The sequence below is a fragment of the Scaptodrosophila lebanonensis genome, unplaced genomic scaffold, assembly GCF_003285725.1.
Source record: "Scaptodrosophila lebanonensis strain 11010-0011.00,11010-0021.00 unplaced genomic scaffold, SlebRS2 tig00000024-arrow-pilon, whole genome shotgun sequence".
NCBI classification, from domain to species: domain Eukaryota; kingdom Metazoa; phylum Arthropoda; class Insecta; order Diptera; family Drosophilidae; genus Scaptodrosophila; species Scaptodrosophila lebanonensis.
In genome coordinates, this window is record NW_022060538.1 from 9,553,268 (window position 1) to 9,580,204 (window position 26,937).

The following is a 26,937-nucleotide window of genomic DNA, read 5'->3' on the forward strand; positions in this document are numbered from 1 at the left end:
CATTTGAATTACATAATTATCAATAGTGTATATGCTTTGCAAAATGCATATTTACAAACATCATAATTGAAACCAATTGAATATGTTAATTCTAGATAGAATGCCGGTAGTGCTGCCATTTGTCGACCCACATTGCTTATAGAAGTATGGCAGGGCATGCGCAACGGCGTGAAATAGTGCGAAATCAATGGCTTCGTTCTTTTCGAAGTTTCTTGCGACGGCGTCAAAACCACATGTCTGCTCGGTGTCCGAGATTTTTGTAATTTTTCCGCAAAATTATGCTGAAAAGTAGTGTGAAAACATATAAATCAGCTAAATAAGCAAACGGGCGTAAAGTAACAACTGAAATTCATTGCAATTTGTGACAAATCGTGCGAATTAATTGCATCGAGAAGTAATAACGTCGTGTATTGAAGAACTCGTGAGCGTGTGTGATTGTACGTGAGCAGTGCGTGAGCGGTGTGCGAACGAAACCGCAAAACAAAGCATACGACGAAACAAAAACAACAACACACTACCTATACATATTACATGACATACACGCACGTGTGCTGGTACGTGTGTTTGTGCGGAATAAGCAAAAATAATTGTGTACACATTTTTGTTGTTGTCTAACAGCACTAGCTTTGCGATTTCATTTGTGTTGGTGCGTATTAAGATTGTTTATATTCTAAATGTGTGTGTGAATGTGTGTTAATTGGTTAGCCTCCCACAAACAGCTGTTCCCTGGCCAGGGCTGCACTATTCGTAACATTGTAATTGCATAATAATAGCAAATCAATCAGATCTTTACGAATGTTCATTTTAGAAACGAATTCATTGCTGTACCTGCATTTTAGTTTACTATTTTTGTTATCAATTACAACTGTTTCTTCTTTCCTCTGTCTTCGACTGCACAGTCGCATTCAAATACCAACCGTTTTTAAGGGAGATGGCAACGCCAACACAGCGCTGTCAACGCTTGTTGCTCTTTATGCTCTCGTTTCGTTAGTGTGGGGGGCAATCGCTGACGCCTTAACCTCACTTCTGCTGCATAATAATATTTCAGCTGGTCGCCTCACCACCGTTTGTGTCGTCTATTAGTCGTGCTTCATTTAGCGCATATAATGCAAGATTTCTTCAACGTGTTATAACTTTAAGCTTCAGAAATCAGTTTCCCCCATAAACACAAAGAAACGAATTCGCCAAAGCAGCGTGAAAATTTCCATAATTCGTACGCGATGTGCATGATTTGTTAGAGTGCGAATAGAGGAGTGTCGAGTGTGTGGAGGGCGGCACCATGAAGCATTCATCAAAGCAGTTGTAGGGCAGAGTAGAGTGCATAACGCAAGCCTCAGGAATAAGCCGGAGAATTTTGGCATAGATATAGTGCATTGCGAAATCGGTTGTGAAATTGCTATAACAAGTTTCTGCGTAGTGTCCTCTAAAAGGTCGAAGTGCAAAGTGTGGGTGTTCTGTATGTTTGTGTGAGTGCGTCCATTACAACGCAAACTAACTTGATTACGTTTGCTCTTTCACTTTTTAGCAGTTACAAACAGGACAACACATTTCGCCATAAATATCGTTCGGATTCGTTGACATTGTCTGCACGTTGAGACCAAACACGTGACTAGGCAAGGAAGCACCAAAGAGTTTCCATCAACAATAAACGGAGCGAAGCAGCAAGAAGTGGTACCTAACCTAATAACTTAGGAATAATATTAACAACAACAACAACAGGAATAGGAGTAACAACGGCTGCAACAATCTGGAGTAGATTACGCTACTCTGGTTACGCCATCGCCACTGAAGCACCAGCAATAACAGCAGGAGCCTTAAAAAAACACGCTCGGCATGTCCAGCAAGGAGGAAACTTCAACGAGTGGCGCCCCCGTCGCTGTCGCTGTCGCCGCTGCCACCACCACGTCATATGCCAATGTAGTGCAGAATTTGGACAGCAAGAAGTCGGCAGCTCTGCAAGATGTCGTCGCAGCTGTCGACAACAAGGAGAATCAACCCAATTTAAAAACTTTGAAATCATGGAGTGAGGAAACAGCTGCAGCCGAAGCTGCTGGCGAGACTGGACTATCAACAACTGTTGGCCTACCGTTGACCACCGGTGAGAAACGTGCCGCTCTCGGCACAGGCGACAATACTGCGGAGAACTCTTCGGAAATGGATGATAATAATGATTTTGTGCCTGTTATTTCGCATCATCGACGGGATCGTAAGAAGGCACGCAAGGATAAACCAACGCCACGTGAACAACGCGTAAGCGCAAGTGGCACTGGTCAGAAACAACAGCAGCAACAGCTGAGCAGCAAACGCAGCGTCAGTGGAGCTGCAGGAACTGGTGCCGGGCAGGAGTTGGGTGAACGTAAACAAAATTCACGCCAACGTCCAGCACGTGGTGGTAGTCCACGCAAAACAGCTGCAGGTGCTCAGACTGCTGGAGGTGCAGGTGGCGGTAGTGGTGGTGGAAAGATACAAAGGGATCGCAAGCTGGACGCCTCACCCAGCGCTAGTCTGGAAGCGACTAGCAGCGGCAATGAGGCTAAATCTGGCGATGGAGATTCCCAGACGCTCAGCACAACGGCGCCGTCACAACCCAAACGCTTTGTAGCGGCCCCGCCGCCAAAGGTCAACGCTTGGAAGGTGAGTGTCCTAGATTTGATTTTTCTTCTTTTTTTTTTTTTGAGAAATAGCCAGCAACCCCAAGCTTGGGAATTTCATACATTCCGGGTTTTTCCTGCGCTTTTACGAAATGTGTATGCACATTTGTTGTTCTTTCAAGCTCAATTATCGCTGTATTTGATGTTTTACTTTTTCTTTCAACACGTTTTCTTGGGCTGAATTGCGTCTCAAATTTATGAAATGAAAAACGAAAACAAAAACCGTTTATGTTGTTCACTGCCTTCACAAACCCACACACACATCTAAATGGGTATGTATGTATGTATGTACATACTTATGTTTGTTTATTTGTGTGTACAACAAAATAGTAAACAAATGTGCGTAGAATGAGAGACAACAGGCAAGAAGCGGGGCAAGCAGCATAACAAGTGATAAAGACAACACACAATTCAACATGAAAACACGTTTATCTATTTTCCTCGTTCATTGCTTTTATTGTCAAAGCAAGACTTGAGGTTTGAAAACAAAAACCGCAAACACCCCCAGAGATACCTTTTTGTTTTCTTGAAGTGCTAAGCAATTATAGCAATTTTTGGTTCTGCGGTTGTTTGTTCTTTTTAGCATTGCAATTGTATTGCATAATATGCATTTAAAAACACACAAGAATACACACAAAAAAGACAACATTTTTTGTGTATTATGCAATACGCCAACGCCGGCACCTCAGCCAAAACACACGGCCGTCTGTTGTTATTGTTGTTGTTTCTGTTGCCTTGTCTGTATATTTGCCCATTCACTTTGCACTCTGTTCTTTAATACCGTTCGGTACTCTTCCTCTTTCTGCCCATGCTGTAATTCAATTAGACAATTTCGTTGGCATTTAATTACTTGGCGAAAGGAAAAACAATAAAACATTCAATTGCCTTTGCATTTATTCCATGCTATGTATGTACATACAAGTACATTTGTATGTATATTCTTCCGACAATCAAATGAGAGAAAAAGTACAAAATTGCGTTTAAAAATAAATGTCAAGGTCAGAGTTGTCGTTGTTGCCATCCACCATATTCACGCACCATTCGTCATCTTTGGGGTCCGTTGCTCCCCTTTCGCATATTATAAAAGAAAATCGTCAGTTTTTGTCGATGCTACAGATCCAGAAAAAAAAGGAAAAACGAGGTGTGGCAAATTTTCTTTGTTACGGTAGTCCAAATAAAATGAAATTCTAATGCATTTTTGTGTGTGACGCTTTCGTGAAATAGGGCTACCTGTATTTTTCTTCCAATTAGAAACTTATTTATCGGAATTATATGGGCATAAGTGAACTTCAAACTCCAAAGCATTACATATGATGGGTAGTATATTGTTACAGGTTTGAATAATGTTGAAATATGACTCATCTTCGAATATTACCAACTTCTATAGGGAATGTTTACCGTGGCGAAGTAGAATCTACAAAGTCTATTCTTGATAAACTTTGACTTGCGTTTTAATTCTAGAATTCTAGAATCCGTTTAAAGGATGAGTGTTTTAGAGAAAAAAATGTGCACCTCACAATATAAAATGATAGGCACTGTTGTTTTACAATATTTTTGGTTATTTTATTTCGAGTTTTCATTATAATACATATTTTATTTGTTCGATTTGGATTTAGAATTTCGTAGCATGAATATTCAAATCCACAGTACATTTCTAAATGTTTACTTTCTAAATTCTATTCCTATCAAAGCTGACGCAAAAAGACGATTAAATCAAAAGTAAAATTGGCAATTTAAAGCATGCTTATAAAGGAATGGAAATAAATGTTTAATATCTCTGTATCTTGCTTTATAACAAAATCTATTTCTTCCATTCACTTTTTGATACTTAAATCAATATCAGTAGCAAAATAAAATCCAACGAAATTTCCATTTAATTCTCATTCTGTACATATATACTTATGTTATGCAAGACATATGCAAATGGGGTTTTAATTAAATTTAAAATGCGCAAAACTCTATTGTTGATAATTTTTAATGCGGATTGTGCACGTAATAACTTCATTTTGTGTGTTTCCTACCCTACATCTAAAGGGGAAAAAGGTATATTGCTTTTATTGACAATAAATGCAACAACTAAAGAGGAACAGAGAAAGAGGGCGTTTTAGTTTAAAATTTTTAAAAAGTCATTCATTTATTGATTAATGTGATATTAATTGTCTGCCGAAGCAAAATTAGTTTATCTTATTCAATACAATTGCCTTCCAACTTAATACAATATTGTCATTTGGTGTACAATGGTGGTTCAAGCCTTTTGTATAACTTCGACGTCCAAATAGAATTTTTTCGTTCATGGAAAGGGAATTGCTAAAAAAAAATAGTTGTACGAAGACAAAACTGGAAAATGTGGGGACTGTTTGCGGGTTAAATTAATTTTTTTTGTCAAAAAATTAGGCAAAGTGTCAAGCTAGGAGAGGGCGCATTATCGCCAACTACGAATACGATATGCCAGATCTTTCAAAACACCCACATTAAACACAGCTTTGACCGTTTGGCAAGGTGGAACTGATTCCCGATGACTAATTACCTTCGAATCGTAGAAACTTATGACTTCTCCAAACTTCTAGCTCATCTGTTATTTTGACGGTTGGTTTTAGACGTTTCAGACGGTTTTGGTTTTGTTTTCGACTCGTTATTGACATCTTTCGAATGTTGAATTCTGTGCAATATTTTTTGGTCTTTTTGTGCGATAGCGCGGCTTCTATTCATCTGATTTTTATTAAATGGTGCCACGATGTGGATAATAGATGTACCTAAGTAACGCAGTCTGAAAGAAGTCTGGGATGGGCTTTTCCATTTTATAATTATGTATACGTATTTCTAAACCTTTTTAAATCTGCCATATTTGCGATTGGTATTCAAAAGTTGGTAGATACACTATATTTGAAATTCTATGTTTAAAGATATATAAAAAACAGTTGATCCTTAGAACCTTTTTTCATGAATTAAAAATGATAATAATTAATTATGTTAGTGTATTCCTTTGTCGAGCTGATCTTACAGCTCTTACCAGTTTATATTTTATTATTCATTTTGCATACAGGTTCGTTGCTACTAATACGAGTATTGTTGGTGGTTTGTTTTTTTCGTTGCCATGCACTGTGTTTGTTAATTTTGTTGTGGTTGCTGGGTTTGTTCTTGTTTTAAATGCCAGAAAAATTATTGCACTGCAGCGAAACAAATTCAGGAGACGGGTAGGAGGAGGCCAGTCTGTCGTCTAGTTAGTCAACCAGTTGACGTGTGCCGCTCAAGTGCTTGAAACGTGTATGGAACCGAGAACTGCGACTGTGTTACATACTATACAGCCAGCCATACAGCCCCCATCGTCATTAAATTTAACGCTCTGCAATTTTCCACAGTGAAGCGACAAGTGCGACGCATTCAATTTTATAAATTACAAATACCTTTAAAACTTTATGCAAGCGTGCCAGGCCATACGAATACATCCGTCCATAAGGCCCCGAGTTCTCTTCCGTTATTTGTTATTCAAATCTTGGCCAGTGGCACATGTGCGGTTCCCCACGCGAATTTCTACACAGTGAATGTTAATAAGTGTGGTGGATATAGGAAGATTAAAAAAACTTATAAAAATCTAGCTTGTTGCGAAGTGCTTAAAAATAAATACAAATTAGAATAATCAAGATATACGGAAGGCGGCAGAAGCGAAAACTCGATAAACTTGTTGATAGCCAACAAGTGGGAAAAGTGCGAGTGTTTCCGTTGCCTCTGGCTCTCTCTCGCTCTCTCGCACTCTTTCGCTCTTGGATTGGCGGTGTGATTGTCGCGATATTTCGTATACGACCTGTGTGGCAATACCGTAGAGTAGAGTTGATTTGTCAAAGTTTGTTTAACAAAAATATAAATAAACATAATATAACCACCTGGCAGCTCTTCAACGATAAGAAATAATAACAACAACAATACTTGGAAATGTCAGCAGCAACAACAACAACAGAATCAGCAACAAACATGAAAACGAAAGTAAATATTTGATCTCAATTTGATGAAAATATGTACAAAAGTACAATTATTGTCATGCGTTTATTTATAAATATACTATATGCCTACTAGTATTTGTGTAAATGTGTCAATATTCTAAATGCGAAGCATACAAGTATATGCTTATGGTACGTATACACTCGTGGACAAAATATTAGGTGTATAGCCTAAAAATGTTTGAGATCTCGACGGAAACATGTACACAAATATGACCCTGAGAAATCTAAGCGGCTGTTTCCATACGGACAAATCTTTGTATTTTTTAATGGGCACTGTTATTGTCTACCGAGGCACGTTTCCATTTCATTTTCTTCATTGCTTACTTATGCGGTGAATTCAAAAATTTTCGGTAAAGTTTTGTGTAAAGAAAATGGAATTATTTTGCAATTCGTTACCCCTGATATAATCGAAACAGTTATGACACGATTGAGAAGATTAAAGCCGAGTCAAGAAAAGGGTTCTTGGACTGATTTGAAGATTGGCAAAGGCATTGGAGTATGTGTATTGCATACAGAGGGGGAATACTTTGATGGCAATAAAATGGATTTTAATGAACAAATAAAGACTTTGAAACTTATCATAAATGGTGCAGGTCATATTTGTTGACAGAAATACAACCAGTTTAGTTAGTTCCACTGCTATGGAGTTAAGCAGCTGGAAGAATATTAGGAACAGCGTCATCTCTCACCGAAGAATCTAAATCTACTATGAATATTGGATAATATTCCAGTGATATATTATGAAATTATGTTGCATTTGCATTCAGAAAGACATTTGTTTGCAATATATTGTATTTGTGGCCACCATCTGAAATGTCAATGTCCAGCAGAGTTTGAAAATCCCTACATTTTCTTTTTTAATTAAATAAAATCCATACTGAACTGTGCATTATAAATACACTCTAATGCCATATTTTGGAGTGCATTCCTAAATGCGTAGTTTCATTTGTTTATTTTTAGCACAATGCCAGCAAACTTTAACTAGCAATTTAATCACTTCAGTTAATATTAATTACAGATTTGTTGATTTGCTGTGCAATGCAGGGGGCTGTCGTTACACATCGTTGCCCTCGTGGGTAAAAACAAAAACAGTAACTGAGACATATATGTACATATAGATTTGTTTTGTGTCTACTGGAAATTGTAATTTAATATATGGCGCCATATGTCGGTCGACATACTCATGGCATTCTTCTAAAACCTATTTATTTGCATATGCGATTACGTTTTTATATACAAACAATCAAATCTATATACATTTTCATTTCCATCTTCATATATTCTTACGTTGGTAGCTAAGCAAACATTACAAATTTTCCACTTGCTCCTTCTTTTCCAATATTTTCTTTTTCTGAGTGCTATCTGTGGCGGTCGTTGTTGTTTTCGTTCTTGGTGTTGTCGAGACTGTAATGTGATTGTCTCTGATAATTGCACTGCACTTCTTCTATATGCCGCCTGCCTGCCGCATTATTTGCTTTACTTTTTCTTCTTTTGTGCCCAGTTGTCGTACATTCGTTTCATTTGTTACCTTTCCTTGTTTCCATTCTTTGCTTTCTGCTCGTGTGAGATGAGTTGCTACCTTCCAAGATATTGCCTTTGTTTGCTTCCCTTTTTCTTTGTGCATAAAGTTATTCAGTTCAAAGTGCAATTGATTTTTACTTCTGGTCGTAAAATATTATACAAATAATTCTGGCATGTGTATTTCATTTATTAGCTATATAAAGAAATGATTTGCAAAATGTTTTGGACAGCGCTTAAAGTAATACATAAAACATGCAATATCACATGTTACCGGTACTTTTTTCGCCTGTTAAGTCTGTTTGACTATATGAACGTCTTGATTTCGAAGTCTTTGACAGCTAGAGTCATCACACTAGCTGTTAGACATCTCTCAAACGTCTAAGCACATCAAGTTTGGCTTAGATTTTCAATTTGCTCACTTTGTCATAAATGGGAATACTAGAAAGTCGAAATGACAAATGTAGTTTGTAGCATGTCAGCATGACGAGATGAATCGATTTGGACGTGTCGGTCTGCCTGTCTGTATGAGTTTTTTCTGTATACTATGTTTTAGTACATAATTCTTATATTATTAAAATATCATTACGTTTATGACATGTTTGGAAAATTTAAAAAATAGTGTGTCGTCTAACTTTTGTGTTGAGTTTACGTTTCATATTTTGTAGTTTTTTGTGAAACTTTGTGAACTTTACATTTGAGTTGATTGGTTTTACTTACTTGAATCCAACCAACACTTTGACAGAAATCCTCTGCTTAAAGTTTTGCTGATATTAATAATTTCTTGTTTCAAATTTACAAGGTCCTTCATTTTGAATCCCATGTTTCTCCTTAAACTTAGATTCCATCGCAATTACATAAACCTAGACTTGCATTTTTGTTCATAATTTCCACTTTCCTGTCACAAATGATAAATAAATTATCTGTTGACGTAAAGCGGTCGTAAATTGGATTTACTTGCTTACGTAATTTGAAGTGGATTTAAATAGTGATATCATATATCATATATCAAGCATATATCATAAATAGAATGATTCTTCAAATAAAAATAATAAGAATTTCATATTTATATACTTTTGGGAAGCCTACTTGTAAAATGATACTACTTTGTTTGCATACCATAGCATGGTATGTTTTTTAAGAGAGTCGCGAAGTAAACTTAATTCTAATTCTATAAGTATCTCAAGATTTAGCACATATACAAGTATAACAAAATGCATAAAAGAACAAAAAGATATTGAGTACTGTTTATCTATTTGGAAACATATTTACTTTGAGTTTAAAATAATGGAAGCAAACAATAAAGAATCAAGAATCAACGTGCCATAATTAATCCCACAAGTCGCTTGTTTACCCCTAGTTGGTCAACCTTGATAGATATCAAGTTCGATAACTTCAGTATCATGCTTTGAAGACCTTCTCTATGGGCATTGCAAACTTTGTTGTTACTGCTTACCTAGAAACCAAAATCGATGCGTAATATCAATCGTATAACGTGGCAAGTAATATACTTGTAGCACATGTTCAATGAAAGTGTACCTCCAACAAAGTTTTATCGTTATCTTGCACGCTAACAGGCTAGCTCTTATCAATATTTATCTGGCCTAACATTCTCGCTTGTTTATTTCGACTAATTACTGCCAAGAAATCACAAGTAGCGAAGCGAAACGAATGAAAGATCTTGTTAGCAAATGTTTTGCGCAATAATTTGTGACGAATTACGTTTTTTCTGGTTACCGTAAGCTCTTCAAGTAAAGTGGCCGCTAAAAATATATGTTTTGTAAATATTTTATTACACAAACTTCTAACAGGGTGCTGGCTGATAAGTCTAATCTTAGCTGGTTATTAACACAGCGAACTTAATCGCCTATTATTGTTAAATATTGACAGCAAGTATAGTTGGCGGTAAAAAACGCTCGCAAAACGCACAGAAAACGCGCGAATTATTTTTCAGTATTTAATGTGCGCTAAAACATATTGTAAATATTTAAACTAAAGCTCTATTTACGCAAATACATTTTGTGCACATGTGTTGTACATAAAAATAAGAAATATATGCATATTTATTTTTTATTTCCACTTTTTTTTTTTAATAAGCGAGAAATGTTTTAATGCGACGCACTCTTTGGGGCCTTGACTTGATAGCTGCGCAATAAGTCCAGCCAAGCCAAGTCAGCGCCCACAGAATAACCGAAATCAGCACACCCCTCTTTCTCCGTCCACAAATATATGCATGTATGTTAATTTTTTGCATGCGATTTAAATCGCCATTTCGCAGGGGCCCGTACGCTCATCGCCATCAAAACATAAAGCTGTATTAGTTGTTGTTTATCGCCAACAACAATATCAACACCAAAACTCATTGCCTTCTGCTCTGTCCTGCCCCCAACATTTGTTATAACTGGTTTTTATTGTTTTCGTTTTCTAATCGAATAATAACAAGATAGAACGCTACAGTCGAGCAAGCCCGACAGTAAAATAGCCTGTACTCTCCACAAAAAGGAAAAATTAAAAAAAAAAAAAAATTTAAAAAAAAATTAAATTATTAAAAAAAATGAATGAATTAATTAATTAAAATAATTAATTAAATTAAAATACATGTTTATGTTCAGTTTAAACAGCATACATTTACATCACGTACCTATGCGTGTTCATATGCGTGTATGTATGCAGCACAAAGTTGAACAAAAGCAGCAACAACAACAACAGCTGCGGGCAGCGCTGCCGACAGAGCTGCAGGCAGCGCATGAGCAGCGATTTTACTTATGGCTATAACTTTCTTCAGAATTGACCTATCATGATGAAATTTGGCACACGGACACATTAGTACTAACTGGATGTACCTACCAAATTGATTTTTAAATTCCGAGAATTACGGAAGTTATAAGAAAAAATACGAATTGCGGGGGAGTGGGGGGGTGTATCAGAAAAAATAAACAAACTCGTTCTGCCTAGGGCTTATAGGAACCTTGATACCAATTTTGGTTATCCTAGCTCTTGTACTTACTGAGATCCTTGCGCTCATACAGACAGACGGACAGACGGACAGACGGTCAGACGGACAGACGGACATGGCTATATCGACTCGTCTTCTCATCCTGATCAAGAATATATATACTTTGTGGGGTCTGCCACGCCTCCTTCTGTGTGTTACATACATGCGCACAAAACTAGTATAGCCTTTCACCCTTTGGGTACAGGCTATAAAAACTAAAAATAGAAATGTACATAAATAAAAAACAAATTCAATAGCCGTGTCGTCAGCTTGAACTAGTTCGTAAAAGCAACAAAAAATAATTTAAAATATGCGCTGGAAATGAAAGTAATGCGAGCTAAAAATACTAATTGTACCATCTTTATTGTATGGAGTATTACAATTGGGATAAATCCCGAAAATGAAGAATATTTTTTATGCTCTGGTACTTATAGTTTCAAGCCATTTGAAGAAAGTATTTGCGATTTGAAAATATATTTTTATACCCTGTACCCAAAGGGTGAAAGATTATACTAGTTTATATCTGTAGACAAACTTTATTAAAAAATAGTCAACAGCAGTTACTAGAAAATGGCTCAATGTTTTCACAATTTTCGATGAAACTTTGGTATGGGCAGTATTTGAAATTTTAGTTACGATAACTCATGCAAATAATTGGAATACAAATTTGAACTACTTCAGAAGTTGGTTACAAAAAGCACTCCGAAAGGACATTTTTTCTTTCTATTATTTTCAGAAAAGTACCATTTTATTCATTACATAAAAGGGGAAAAAATTAAAGTATTAGCTGCAGTCCATTCCAATAAAATTGTGAATAATTTAAGCATATAATTATTAGATTGATTTTAAATGGTTAAATGCAAGTTTTATTGAAATCACATTGTAACCATTTCAACTCAATAATTATTACAATGAAGCCAATTTGCTGAACTAGTTCAATTGGAACACACAGCTCTATTATTATTTTTCACATGCACCCATACTCGTAAACTTGTTTGCGTTCAAGTGTTGACCTTTTTTTGTTTTATTATTTTTACACATTACTTTTTATTGCTTTATATGTTTGTGTGTGTGTGTGTGACTGCTAATTGATAAGGCAGCTCGCCCTCTCTTCTATATATACATATGTATGTATGTAAGTATGTGATCATTGCCAAACCAGTTCATCTGACCACTCATACACATACCTCCCTGTACTCGGAGCCCTCGTTAAAAGTGCTTTGCTGTTCAGTATTTGCACGATTCGCTGCTGTTTTACATAATACTACACTCAACAAGAAACCAACAATAGCAATAAAAACAACTTTTGTTGCGGCCGGCATTTCATTCTATTTAATTCCATTTCCATTTTTTAAAACGTAGAAAACTGCACATGGGTCTCTCGTACACTTGTTCTTAGTATCTCTCTCTCTGTCTGTCTGTAAATCATTGATGTATGTAGACCTTACTTTATTGCACGTTTTTGCCACTGCTGTTTATTTTACAATATCTGTATATGCTAGTAATTATTCTTTACGATTATACATACTTGCAAAACCCATTGGTTCTCGTCTTTGGCGCCAGCGGCGACATCGTTCCATCCACTGACATTTTGCAATTTGTAATTTCGCCTTTGGGAATGTTTTAGTTGCCATTCAGCAATCATACGTTTCGCAACTTACTCTCGGAATTATTCAAAAGTATTATAGAAAAATATTTTTCGTTCTGAAGCAGGTGAATGGTTTATTCTTTTTTCAAATGTGCACTAATATATTCTATATAATAATGATCAAGCAAAGGTCTTATAAATTGAGTTGATATTTTATTTTTACTATCAATAATAACCTTCAACCACCAAGGTTTGAATGCTCACATAAATTTTTTACTGACAAATACGTCAGCATAGTTCAAAATGATAATTTTGTGACTATAATTAGAATAAAAGAAGCACATGAAATAATTTTGGCATAAATACAAATCATTTGCGTCAAGAATACAACGTTTTGTATTGTAGACAGATTGTCAATCGAAACAAATGCTTTTACAAGTAAAAGTGATTGTTCATATGTTAACTATAAAAAAGATCCGCAGAAATATCTTAAAGGTTTTTAAGAATGCTTGTAAATAATGGTATAGTATTTGGCGAACTAGAGTAGAGCACATTTCCCACTGATTTTTAACAGCTTCGATGGCCTGTTTAAAGTGAGAAATGTCGAGCTCCTCTAAAAAGCTATCAAGTGTCGATATCCTTCCACCTCCTCAAAACTTTTAACATTTAGCGATTTTTTAATAGTTCTTTATTTTATCACTCAAGGCAAAATGTGGTTTTCCTTTTGGAATCAATGAAAATGATCCTCCCATGTCCTTGCTTGCAGATGGGACAGGCCTTTCAGTCCATTGTTTTGAATGTTTCTTCGTCTCAGGTGTAAAGTGATGAGACCATGTTCAGGTTTGGTAGGACTTCGGAGAAAGAAATACATTTTGATTTTATCACAATAGCACAATTTACTTGCCTTATAAATGATGGGACCCTCTATTATAATAATTTTATATGGTTGGCCTTCGTGGGAGTCTGTTACTTGTAGTTACATCTCTGTAAATATGATTTGATTTTAAATTTGAGAAAATTAATCATCTTTCGAAAACTGATATCCTATTAACGATTTATGATAAGAGGTATTCACTAATAAGTATCCACAAAAATACATAAGATTCCAAAGAACTAAAAATGTTTTACAGCAGCGGTGGGTACAGAACAAAAAAAACTATCATCGAATGTTTGTTTCTTTAACAGAATAAGTAACACATCTTAAGTCAAACTTAATGATGTTCGAGCTTTAATAATTTTATTAGTAGCTGTTATTAATAATTGATCGAAGGGCGTGTTGTGATGATTTATACATATACTAGTTGATACTTATGCTTCGGTATTTCCAAGGAAAATGACTGTATGAGTCATTCATAGAACGAATGTCCTGGACTTATTAGTCATACTTTGCAGGAGACAATTTTCTACGCAAACTCAAGAACCTAAAAAAAACGAGGCTGAAAAGAGTAAACTTCCACTAAGTATGTACATGAAATTAAATTCCAAAAACAATTTGAAATGAACTTGAAAAGCAGCTTAGGGGAACATGCGATGCGAATTTCCCTTTGATTATGTATGTACGTGACGATTGGCAGACACGGCGCACTAGTCATGCGAATAGTTTTAATGTTTCTTCATTTTTTCCGAAAATATTTAACAATGCATTTAATTTTGAAAACAAAATAAAAAGGTCATGTCTTGGCCATGCTCTCTCTCTTTCTCTATCTCCCGCTCTCTCGGCTTTTCTCTTTGTAGTTGTTGTTTTTTTTTGTTCATTGTGGAAAAACACCACCAGCCGGGCGTCTTGTTTTCGGTATGTGGCCTACGTGCCCGAAATCACATGTTGTTTGTTTTGTTATTTTCAGTACAGAGCTGCTGTAACAGTTACACTGGTGTGCGAGCGAGATGGCAATGTTTGTTCGAACATAGTTGCTAAATACACATTTATTTAAAATGCAAATACCGTTGCCAAAAGTATGGCTATAAATAGAAGAAAACAAGTGCAGAAAATGCGTATGAAAACAAAATAATTAAAAACAGCTATTAAAAGACGATATAAAGCAAACAACACCACACGTACATAGATTGAATGAAAACAAGTATCTGACTGAGATACAGGGTGCCCCTGCTGCGCGGTTGCTCTTCCACGCGGCCCGGCAAATTGCGCGCCCGCTCTATCCACCTCTCTATCTTACTCAAGCATGGAAAGCAGGGACCGGCGCGTCGGCTGTTTTTTGTTTTTGTTTTGAATTGTAGGGGCATTCAAAAAAAACCAGTCGTTTTTGGTCGTCCACTTCGTTCTTCTCTTTGTTGTTGTTTTTAAAATATGTATCTGCTAGACTGCGTCTTTGTGCAGCAAACGGTCTCCGGTATGTACACTCATATGCAGTCTGGTCTCGATAGTTCCAACGGCTTAAATGATAATTTTATGAAGCTTACACACGAACAAAAATCGATTTAAAATATTGCGTCTAGAGCTTGAACCAAAACCTTTAGAAGGGCAGCAATTAGCTTAGCTTAGACTTTAGACAGATTATACGATGTAGATCAGAATTGAATGTTGATGTTTCTGAAACAGTACGTTACTGAATTTAAATCTGGTTCTTAAAAATATGCTGACCAGCTTTTTTGTGACATTATTCAAGTTTACGGGAATACAAGCCTAAAAAACCTACTTTAAAATTCTCTCTGCTGTTAATATAAAAATGTAGAAAAATGTAAATCAAACTATTCTTGATAAAAACAAAGACTCAGTAAGTTTAAATTGTTTACTTAAAAAATTTAAAATACGTGCTTCAATTGAATATTTGCTTTTCTGTTGACTGAATAATGCACCAAACGTAACGTATACGGAAAATATGGGAAATGTTTGTCAATTTTATATGTTTGTTATTTATTATAATGTATTCGAAAAAATTTGCCTTAAACCAATATTTTGTGTGCTTGACAATGCTGCTGGGAAGGAAGGCTTTCCTGTACACTTATGTGATAGGTGACTGTTTCTGTTTGCGTCTTGCTATCGTCGCCACCATCGTTGTTGTTGTCTTCGTCGTCGACGTCTTCGTCGTTTTTGCTCACGTAGCCACCGCATGCACAATACAGGCAGGCAGTCAGTCAGTTAGGCAGGCAGGCAACCATCCGAGCTGTTTTTCATGACAGCGAACCGCTCTCTACTCACAGAACTCGCCGAGCAGTTCAAGAGAACGGACGTGTTTCTTTCCCGCAACGCGTGGTGCAATTGAAAAAAATTGAATTGAAAAAAAAAAAAAAAAAAAACAACAAATTTACTGACAAAGCAACGCAAAGCAATTGTTTAAATAAATGAAATTTGCCGCAGTGAAATAAACGTATAGCAGCAGCATTGAACATTTAAATTATACAACCAGCAACTTTTTGTTGTATGTGTGTGTTGTGCGAGATAAGATTAAAAGCCGACAACAACAACAAGCTGTTGATTTCGTATAAAAAGCCTACAAATTGAAGAGGAGAAAAGATAAACTTGTATGTTAATAAAACTACTAAAATAGATCTGGTGTGTAAAGGTAATTTGTGCTTTGTGTATGTATAACAGATATATATATATATACATAGATCTAAAATATAGCGTCATGTGCGCGAAATGCGATGTTGTTGTAGTGACACCGCCCCTGCCCATGCTTGTCCTGAAACTAGGTTAGGGACACTCCCCAAAGGGGCCTCTTCACGAGACTTAGCATTTTTGTTTTTGGGGACGAAACGAGTGGAAAATTTTTCAAACAAAGCCGAATTGATTGTTTTGAGAGCAGCAAAGCAAACATTGTATGATTTATGACGTCTTTTCGCTTTAACTTGTGCAATTTGTGCGATTTTTGAACTGCTGCTAATTAGTTTTATTTATATAACTTTGTTTTGCAGATATCAAAACAAACAGTGGGCAGTCCAAAAGCAACCAACACATCGCCATCAGACAAACGTGTTTTGCAGCCAAAGCCACAGCAGCAGCAGCAGCAGCAGCAACCACTAGCGAGGCAACCTGCCAGCAATAACAATAACAGCGCACAGAATATTAACGCGACGAGCAGCAGCAGTACCAGCAACAACAATAATAATAAAAAGACACAACAACAGGCCACGCAGCCAAATTTAAAAGGCGCAGCAGCAGCAACAACAACAACAGCAGCCGCAACAGCAACTGTCGCCGCTGCAACAGCAACAAAAACAAGCGAAGTCGCTTCAACAACTGGTGAGCATTCCACTTCATACTGTTCTATAAGCTAATAGTCAAATTGGGTGTTCGATGAGATACTAAAGAAAAAGTTCCTTAACAGTTTTGGAAATTTTCAGAAAATTCATTAAACATTTACATATTTCCAATTAAGAATATCAATCAATCAAATAAATAAGTTTATAATTGTCTGTAAGCATAAACAATTTATATGTTTGTTGAGAAAAACCTGCTGCTAATAATTTGGCCTCTCACTTTAAATTACAATTTTTAAAAGTAAATAAAAACTTCAAAAAAGTGCCAAGCAAATTACTTTTTAAGAAGGAATTTTTAGTCTGCTATGCAATTACAGCGAAGTTTTACGGAAGAATTATTTCCATAGTAATACAAAAAAAAATTATTAATTAAATTTCATTATAAAGAAGTTCTACAGACGATAAATTTCCATAAATAAAGAAATTAGGACAATTTAGAATCTCTAGCAGCTTTTTTTAATGCAGAAAATGTGATGATAGTGCCAAATACTGAACAAATCAACTCAACCTTTAGTTTATACAGTGTTTATAGTTTATGTTGTTTATTTTCTACATTTAAAAAAATAAGCTAAAAGCGCTTAACAACTGTCCGAAATCAATTTGAAAATAGTTTGAAACGGTTACAATTTCAATTAGTGATTCATAAACAAATTTATAACAATTAGATATCACAAGCGAATATTTAAATATAAATAATTGACATAGGTCTCTGCGACTGACTATATTCGATAGCATTAATTGGCTTTGTTATTTTTAGACAACAAAGTAAGCTATTCACAACGGATTTTAAGCATCCCGTAGTATATTTTATTTAGCTACAAAAGATATATTATTTTCACAAAATAAAATTAAATAGAAGAACTACTTTAGCCATCGAATTTCATCATTTTGGGGGACACAGCGTAATTTTGGGTACACTGCGTTCTACCTACCCCATCCAACTCGTATTTTCTCTCGGGCTCTCTCTCGGATTCACTCGCTCTCTCTGATGCGTCGCGTGTTGCTCTCAGCGCAATTGCGCCTCAAAATTCGCCGTTGCATGATGGTGATGCTTGGTTTTTCATTATATTTTTAACGCATTTCTTTTTCTCTATTTTCTTCCCCATCTCTCCACCTGCGATGCATAGTTGATGCCAGTACTGCCGATGCGTTTGCCAGCTCAGTGGTAAAGGACAAAAAGAAGGTCAATCAGAAGGTGAGTGAAAAATACTAGCCAATTGTATGCCCCCATACCAACACATAATCCCTCGACTGAGTCATAATCTTATGGGTATTTTTGTTGACCTCATTGCAGGCCAGCGACTTTAGCAACATCGGCGATTGGCCCACACTTATTGGCGGCGTAACGGGCAGTGGCAAACCCACTAGCAACGAAGCCAAACGTGCAACGAAAAAACAAATAAATAAAACCAACAGCAATACACCCGCCAATAACACCAACAACAATAACGATACAACAACAGCACCAAGCAGCAGCAACAGCAAAGCTCAAGCTGCAGCCACAAGTGCAACTGTCGCTAGCAACCCCGCTGACGGAAGCGTTGTCACATCTTCCAACAACAACAACAGCCAGAATAGCTCATCAGTTGGTGCAACAGCCAGCACGAGTCATGATGCCAAAATCCGAGACGCCGAACAGTCAAGCGGTGACGGAGCTGCTTCAGGCACTCCAAGTGCCCTCCCAGCTGCCAGCGCAGGCCCGAACGGCATCAATAAAAAGATACCCAAGCACAAGTGGCGTCCATTGCACATCGATCTGGCCAAATCTAGTCGGCCCAAGTCACTTGGCGGACGCCCCAATCGTCGGTTCAGCGGCGATGTCAACGATTCGCGCCGATCAACACGCATCTACCATGAGCCGCGCGAGCGTGGCGCACCCGGAGCTTCAGCAGGTGCCGACTCAGCTGCTGGTCAGCCGTCCAGCGGTGGCACCGCTGCAGCCACATCCGGTGCCGGGACAGTCCCCGCAACGTCAGCCACTGGCTCCACGGAGTCCCGCGGCCATGGCTATGGGCGGCATTCGACGTACGCCGGCGCACGCTCGTCTGCTGCGCCTGAGCGTATTGATTCCTGGCGTAGCAGCGGCAGCACCGTCCCCGGGGGCGCCGCTGGACGGACAGAAGAACGTGACTACGAGCGTTCCGCCACCAGCGGCGGTGGCGGCGGTATCCGCGGGCCCCGCCGCTTCCGTACGCCGTACAGGGGCGGGCGGCAAGGGCGCGGTGGATTCACAAGACCGGGACCAGGTCGTTCGTCTCATCGCATACCACGCCATCTGTTAGCTTCGGGCGAGTTTTCTAATTATCTGCCGGCGGATGCTGCCGGTTCAGATTCCTCGCAATCCTATGTACTCATGGGCACCCATTATTTCGGTCCGGTACCGGCTGCGTATATTGAAATGGACGCGACCAGCGTCAAGGAAGCCATCAAGAAGCAAGTGTAAGTAGAAATTCTATGAAATTTTCTAATCACGCCTTCTCTAACAGGGCCGAAATAACGATTATTGGTGCATAATCAAATACAGGATCTTTTTTTTTTTTGTTAACTATATCTGATATGTAATGGACTACAAAAAGAACCACAAATAATTTTCTGTTGAATGTTGACACTATATATGATATGATAATAAAAATGAAATTGGGTTCAGTTTCATTTCAAAGGTCTTAGGTTTTATTGCATAAATACGAATATACTCTTAAAAGAAAATCTTGGTTATCGCTGGCAGAACTTATCGGAAGACATCGTTAAAAACGATAGATATTTAACAAAAAGAGCAAAGATTTATTTTTAATCAAAAGTTAAAAGTTTTTCTTAACAGGATTGTCCTGTTTTTTTTTGAAAGGAAAAAAAATCAGTTTTAAATAAAATATCTGATGGTAATGGATATTATTATAATTGGCTCCAAAAACTACTTTCTACAACTATTGCAGTGTTTTTTTAAGGTTATTTAGTTAAATTTTTTTTTTATTTAGAGACCTACATTAATCGGATTGGCTAAGGTCTTCAAAAGTGATACTTATAGAGCGCACTTATAATCGTTAAGGCCCCTTTCTATGCTTTTATTTCTGTTTGCTTTGTGTTTTGGAAACGTTACCTTTATGTAATTTTCTAGCTGTGTTTTGTGTATTTGTGTTCTCGTTATAAGCTGTGTGTTTGTGTTCTTTCTGTCTTCGCTTTTGCTTTGCTTGTCTGCGCAACAGCAACATCAAAATCAACAACAACAACAAACAAGGTTTACTGACATATTCTCTTCTTTCTCCAACCCTGCCAATACCTATGCAGTGAATATTATTTCAGTGCTGAAAATCTTACTGGCGATTTCTTTTTACGCCGCAAAATGGACCCAGAGGGTTACATACCGGTCACCCTCATTGCCTCGTTCCATCGCGTACTGGCACTGACAACAGATGTGGCGCTCATTGTGACCGCCATTAAGGATTCGGATAAGCTAGAGCTGTTCGAGGGCTATAAGGTGCGCACAAAGACGACACCAACCATTTGGCCCATCAGCGATGTGCTGGATCCCAAAGCATCGCTGCTGGCAGCTGGAGCTGCCGGCGATGATGTGGCAACCAGTGGAACCACCACCGTTGCTGAGGTGGTGAAGTCGTCCTCGTCGTCGACGAAGGCAGCGACTAAAGAGACTGATAAATCAAAGACGACGACGACGATAGAAAAAACGGCGGCCGATGTGGTTGCGGCCGTGCCAGATGTGGTGCCAGAGGTTGAAATGGAGGCTTCGGCGGCGACCATTTTGAGCGCTCCGATGGTCACAAAACCACTGAGCAGCATACCGCCGCCGCCGGTGCCGCGTAATTCGCAGAATTTGGTGCCCAAAATGCTGCAGGAACAGAAGCAACGGTCGCCTATGGCGGCATTGAATTCGGTAAATGCGATCAGTGCCTTGACACAGCAGGTGGAGGCGGGACAGAAGGGCGGATCTGCGGCTCAACTGGCCGATCATTTGAGCGGCTTGGCGGAGAGTGTTAAGCCCAAATCAAGTTCAACGCCCGAGAAGCAACGAACTGTGGTGGGCGGCGGAGGCGGTGGCGCAGTGACCACAGCTGGTTTGGGCAGAAAGGCAGTGACTGAGGGCTCGGGTGCGTTGCATGTGGCAGAGCCTGAGGGCATGTGGAAAGAGGTAAAGAGACGCTCGAAATCAAATGCTTTAAAAGAAACTACTAAATCTTCCAACAACACGTCAACAACTACAACAACAACCACACAAACGCTTTCACAAACGCTCAACAACAACAACAACAAAAATAATAACAATAACAACAAATCGAACAACACCGCCATCAATTACTCGTCTACATCCTCTGTTACATCGAACGCATCAAACGCATCCAACGCCACAACATCCGCAAAGACAAAATCAACAACAACAAACATCAACGCTATCAACAACAACAACAACACACTCACTTCTGCCTCAGCCACTGCCACCGCCACCGCCACAAATGTCCATGTCCACGCCCACGCCCACAATGCCACCACCAACAAAAACAATAAAAATAAACCATCTGCCAATGCTACTTCTTCAACTGCTTACTCGACCTCCTCCTCCTCCTCGTCCAAAACAGTTGCTGCGCCATCCGCTCAGCCCCATGCCGAAAAGGAAGAACTAGACTTTCAATTTGACGAAGAGCTCATGGACCCCATACCCGCCACCGGACGCATCAATAACTTCACCGAAAAATTCTCTGACGACGACGACGACGAATCCGACTACGAATTTGCCGATCGTGACATCAATAAGCTGCTAATTGTTGCCCAAGTAGGTCGCGCCCCCAAACATGAGGGCTACGACCGCACCGCCGATTATACATCCCGTACAAAAATCACCCAAGACTTAGAGAACATTATCAACGATGGTCTGGCCAACTATGAGGAGGATCTATGGACCACATCGAATGTGGTCACCAACGATTATCGCACCGTCAATATCATCTCGCAGGAAGACTTTGAGAAATTGGCGGCCAATAGTCGTTTGCGTCCCAATGCAGCTGCTACTTCCACGACCCAACCACCACCGCCACCACCCACATTTGTCGACGATGAGAACATGCTTGACAATACGCTCGATCACACTCTAGTTAATACCACACTCAACTCAACGCTCAACTCGACGCTCAAGTCGCGTCGCGCTCGCTTCTATGCGGCACCCAACACACACTCCATCGATCCACGGACACCGCGCAAACGCAAGCTGCGTCACACCTCGAATCCGCCTGTGGAAGCACATGTGGGCTGGCTCTTGGATACGGTGGAGCATCGTCCCCGCACCACCTCTATGGGCTCTTCTGCAGGCACTTCCCCGACTACCTCCTCGTATGGATCCTATGGCTCATCGGTGCCGCAATCGTTGCCCGTATTCCAGCATCCATCGCATGCGTTGCTCAAGGAGAACAATTTCACACAGCAGGCGTACCACAAGTACCATTCGCGCTGTCTGAAGGAGCGCCGTCGCCTGGGCTATGGTCAATCGCAGGAGATGAATACACTGTATCGCTTCTGGTCCTTCTTCCTGCGTGAGAATTTCAATAAAAGCATGTACAACGAGTTCCGCACGCTGGCGCTAGAAGATGCTGGCAATGGGTTCCGTTACGGTCTTGAGTGCCTCTTCCGTTTCTACAGTTATGGGCTGGAGAAAAAGTTCCGACCATATATCTATCAGGACTTCCAGGACGAAACAATTGCCGATTACGAAACTGGTAAGTCACAATATTAATTATTAGAGAGGTTAAGGGTAGAATCCAATTAACTAATTAGTTTAATTTCAAGTGTTCAAATTTTAAAAATATAGAGATAATTGGAATGGTTATAAATAGAAATTCCCATAAAACCCTTGGGGTTGTCTTTAAAGTCAATCGAGAGTTTTGTTAACAATAACTTATGAGTGTTACGATAAGGATAATGAATCATCTTTCTATTATTATCAGTTATGGATAGATTTTATCGAAAATATTTATAATTCCCTAAGCAAATTAAATTTGTATATCTTTTAAAAGTTATTATTATCAAGGTTCAATTCGACTTTTAAGTGATATTATAAACAAGTTGTAGGATCACATTTAAGGCATAACAACAAAAGGGTCTTATAACAACCTTCGCCTAACTAATCGATTCAATATTCGTTCCTCATCCATAGGTCAACTGTACGGCCTTGAAAAGTTCTGGGCTTTCCTAAAGTACTTTAAGAATGGCGAGAAACTCGATGTGCAGCCCAAACTATCAGAATATCTGAAGAGCTTTAAGACAATCGAAGACTTTCGTGTGGTGGAGCCCGAAATCAATGAGATTTTGCAGGGTGTGGGCAGCCTAATTCCTAATCGTCAGCTGAACCGACATCGCAGTGTCTCCGAGAGCGATGGTACCGCTGTTATTGCATCTGGTGGTCGACGCTTGAACACAACCATAACCAATCGTAGCGACTATGTGGGTCGGTTACTCCAGCAACAACAGCAGCAGCAGCAGCAACAACAACATCAGCAGCAGCATCAGCAACGACAACAACAACATAATCAACAGGGTGGCGGCGGCTATGGCCAACAGAATAGGCGGCGCACGGGCAGCTTTGGAAGCAGCACGGTGCGCATACGCAGCGGCTCCCTAGGCAACAAGCCACAGGTGGCGAATCGTAATTATCAGCAGGGCTCGCAGCATGAGCTGCGACGTGGCGGCAGCAACTCAGGCCTGGTGCCGCACAAGCGCCAACAACAGCAACAGCACCCGCAACAGCAGCAGCAACAGCAACAAAATAAATCAAAGGCGCAGGGCGCTAACACAACAGCGATCAGCAATAATAGTCAGACAAATGCCGTGCGCGCATCCACATCCGCGGCGGCAGCAACAGCGGCAGGAGTGGGAGTAGGAGCAGGAGCAGGAGTGGTTTCGTCATCGTCATCGACGCAGAAATAGCTTGCATAATGCATTATAATGCACATTATAATAATTATTGATTTGATTATCGTTAAGTTTATGACCATATTATGTTAGTTAGTGCGTTGTGTCTTGAAACATTGCAAACTGGCTTAGTTTATAATTGCATCTTTATTATTATTATTACTATTATGATTATTATTATTGTTTGCGCTCTTCTCTTCTCTCCTTTGTTTATTATTATTTCCCTTACTAGAGTAGTAGTCGAGTCAAACGTAAAGCGATGAGCATTAGTTAGCATTAAATTGATTAAGTAAATTTTTGAGAATTTGTTTATTGCAATTGCTGGACGTTGGTTAGTTACTTCGATGATATACAATTTTATTTTGTTTGTTTTCAATATAGATAACTACTGAAACGGTTGCTTATCAAATGCTCAATGTTTGTTGTTATTAGCACACACACACACACACACAAACACTCACACACACACACACACCTCAGTGTTGTCTGTCTGTACCAGTGCCAAGCGCAGTGAAGCCAATAAGAATTCTACATAACAACAACATCAACAACAGGAAGGAACATTTCTAGTTGAACTTTGTTAATTGAGAAAAGGGATGAACTCTTTTTTTTTATATATTACTAAGCATGTAACAAGAAAGGGAATTCGTATATAAATATATACATATATTACCTAACGAAAACTAAAAGTAAAACGAAATTACTATTACAAAAACCAAATGATCTTGAATATTGCAAAAATTAACAAACAAACAAAAAAAAAAAACAATTAAAACAATGTATGTAAAAAACAAAACAAAAAAAAAACAAACAAATTATATATGTGTAGCGCAGACTACAGTGAATTATAGCACCTAATAAAAAACATTTAAGAATAATTTTGTTCGAGCCTAAGCGCAAAACATATAATATTGTTAATAAACTTAAGTCAAGGCAAGTCAAACTGAACACATTATAATCGGCGATGGCACATATTACTATGCATATGTGTGTATATGTGTATGTGCAAGGATAATTAAGAGGCATGCGGGGCGCAACTGCAAACGAATTTTAGTTATTTAAGCATTTAAACGTGTAAATCGTGCATCTAAAACTCTTGCTATGACAATTAACTAAAGTCATCAACAACGAAAAGTGTTTTGGTTTTCGCTTTTATTTGTATTCTTGTTAAACTCTCTCTCTCTATCTCACACGCACACACACTCTCTTTGCCATTATCTTGGCCAGCTTCAATCAGTTAGTTGCTTTTTAACTTCTCAACTATTCAATGCACTGCCTGGTTTTTCCAATCAATCAATCAATCAGTCAATCACCTCACCAACCTCTAACTAAGCATTTAAGCAAATAGTCGCACACATTTTCAAAATCTTAGTTACTTAAAACAAAGCGAGTTCACCCCCTCCAGAAAAAAACAAACTTTAAAATCAAAACAAATCTGAAAATAATCGTTGTCCAAAAAAAAAGTTTAAAACTTATAAAAAATCAAATGCAAACTAAATTTAAAACATATGTGAGAAGTCAAGTGTAAGCTTAATACTGATAATTATATATCTATATATAAATATAAACATTAAAAATAGAAGCATATTTGAAAGATAAGTGAAAAGTAATCATCTAATATCGGTGAAGTTTGTTTGATGCGCAGTTTGGAAAACTGACGCCACACCCCATTTCCACACCCATACCCCATACAAAGAATATTCAAAATACACACACCCACTAACCACATTTGATTCGTACGTGGATGTAAGAAACAATTTGTCAATACTTGATATTTTTTAACATTCATTATTTGTACATACTATTAGTTCTGCTTTTAAAGTGTCGCCCTCACACACTCTCATTTGACATGAAAGAAAATGCTTTGCCATGAGCTTATTAAACATATAAACAAAACAAAAAACCACACACACACACATATATATATATATATATAAATAAATAAATAAATAAATATTTAATTGAATTAACTTTTGTAACGTCAGATTAATGAACTGAATTTGAAGAGTTGCAAAACGTTTTGCCAATCAATTATGTTTCGCATTGGAATGCGTTGTATGTTAAATTTGTTTTACTATTTCATTATATTTTTTATATATATATTATTTTTACATACGAGTACATATACACATATATGCCCACATAAATTCGATGATTATTGCTCTATATGTGCCCCTCCCCTCCCCCCACCCCTGCCCCAAGTTTTCAATATGTATGTATGTATTTAAATCGATATATTCTACCTTTATACGAAATACGAACATATTCTAATGTTTCTTGAAAAAACAATACACAAAACAAAAAGCAACTAAACTGTAATTTTGTAAGCTACATACTTAAATGAAAATGCGAAAGATAAGAAAGAAAACAAAAAAAAAAAAAAAAAAAATGAAAACACCTTAAAAAAATGATTTTTGTGAAAAACGTGATAGTTTAAACCATAAAGAGTAATATTTACTACTATATTATTATTATATTAATAATTTTAATTGTAATGATGCATACAAAAAAGAAACGACAAAAATTATTAACTAACGTAACAAAAAAAGGTAAAAAACTTTTTAAAAAATCACCAACACAAAAAAATGTTAAAAACAATAATTGCGTAGAAAAAAAACTAAAACAAAAAATGAATAAAAAAAAACTTGAAAAACTTAATATACGCAAGACTTTCTATTCCAAATCTTTTCGAACTGGAGATGGGGGGAATGAGAAGAGATATTTATCGTTTAGAATTCTACATTCTAAGATCTACATCTTACTTCAAAAGCTACTTGCGTTCCGATATGCGGTAAAAGCATTAATTGCGCTGGCTTGTCTGCTGCATGTGTGAACATCCAATAATCTGCAAGCAGACTTCGGCTGAATCGAGTCTGTACCGGACAATTGGAAAGTGTGAACAACATTCTTATCGAACCTGCTAGCAGATTGTCTAAAGAGGGTTACATGGGCGTAGCCAAGAATTTAATCGAATCTCTCCCTAGTCCTCACTCTTCTTAAGGAACTAAAAGATCTTTCAATTGTTGCTATCGAACAAGGCAGTGATATAGCAACATTCAG

General features: G+C 37.9%; 1 protein-coding gene across 1 annotated transcript; it reads left to right on the plus strand.

Moving 5' to 3' along the window:
• The first annotated feature begins 236 nt into the window (after positions 1-236).
• On the plus strand, positions 237-25,833 carry LOC115621606 (la-related protein 1). The gene is made up of 8 exons (XM_030515298.1): positions 237-646; positions 1,526-2,634; positions 16,624-16,951; positions 18,096-18,163; positions 18,263-18,862; positions 18,962-19,407; positions 20,251-22,685; positions 23,123-25,833. The coding sequence occupies exons 2-8, from the start codon at positions 1,834-1,836 to the stop codon at positions 23,890-23,892; spliced, it is 5,448 nt and encodes a 1,815-aa protein (XP_030371158.1). The 5' UTR covers positions 237-646; positions 1,526-1,833; the 3' UTR covers positions 23,893-25,833.
• The last annotated feature ends 1,104 nt before the right edge of the window (positions 25,834-26,937 follow it).

Coding starts and splice junctions, on each gene's coding strand:
- LOC115621606 (XM_030515298.1), top strand. CDS start 1,834: ATGTCCAGCAAGGAGGAAACTTCAACGAGTGGCGCCCCCGTCGCTGTC. Junction 2,635..16,623: donor CAAAGGTCAACGCTTGGAAG/GTGAGTGTCCTA, acceptor TTTGTTTTGCAG/ATATCAAAACAAACAGTGGG. Junction 18,164..18,262: donor AAAAGAAGGTCAATCAGAAG/GTGAGTGAAAAA, acceptor ACCTCATTGCAG/GCCAGCGACTTTAGCAACAT.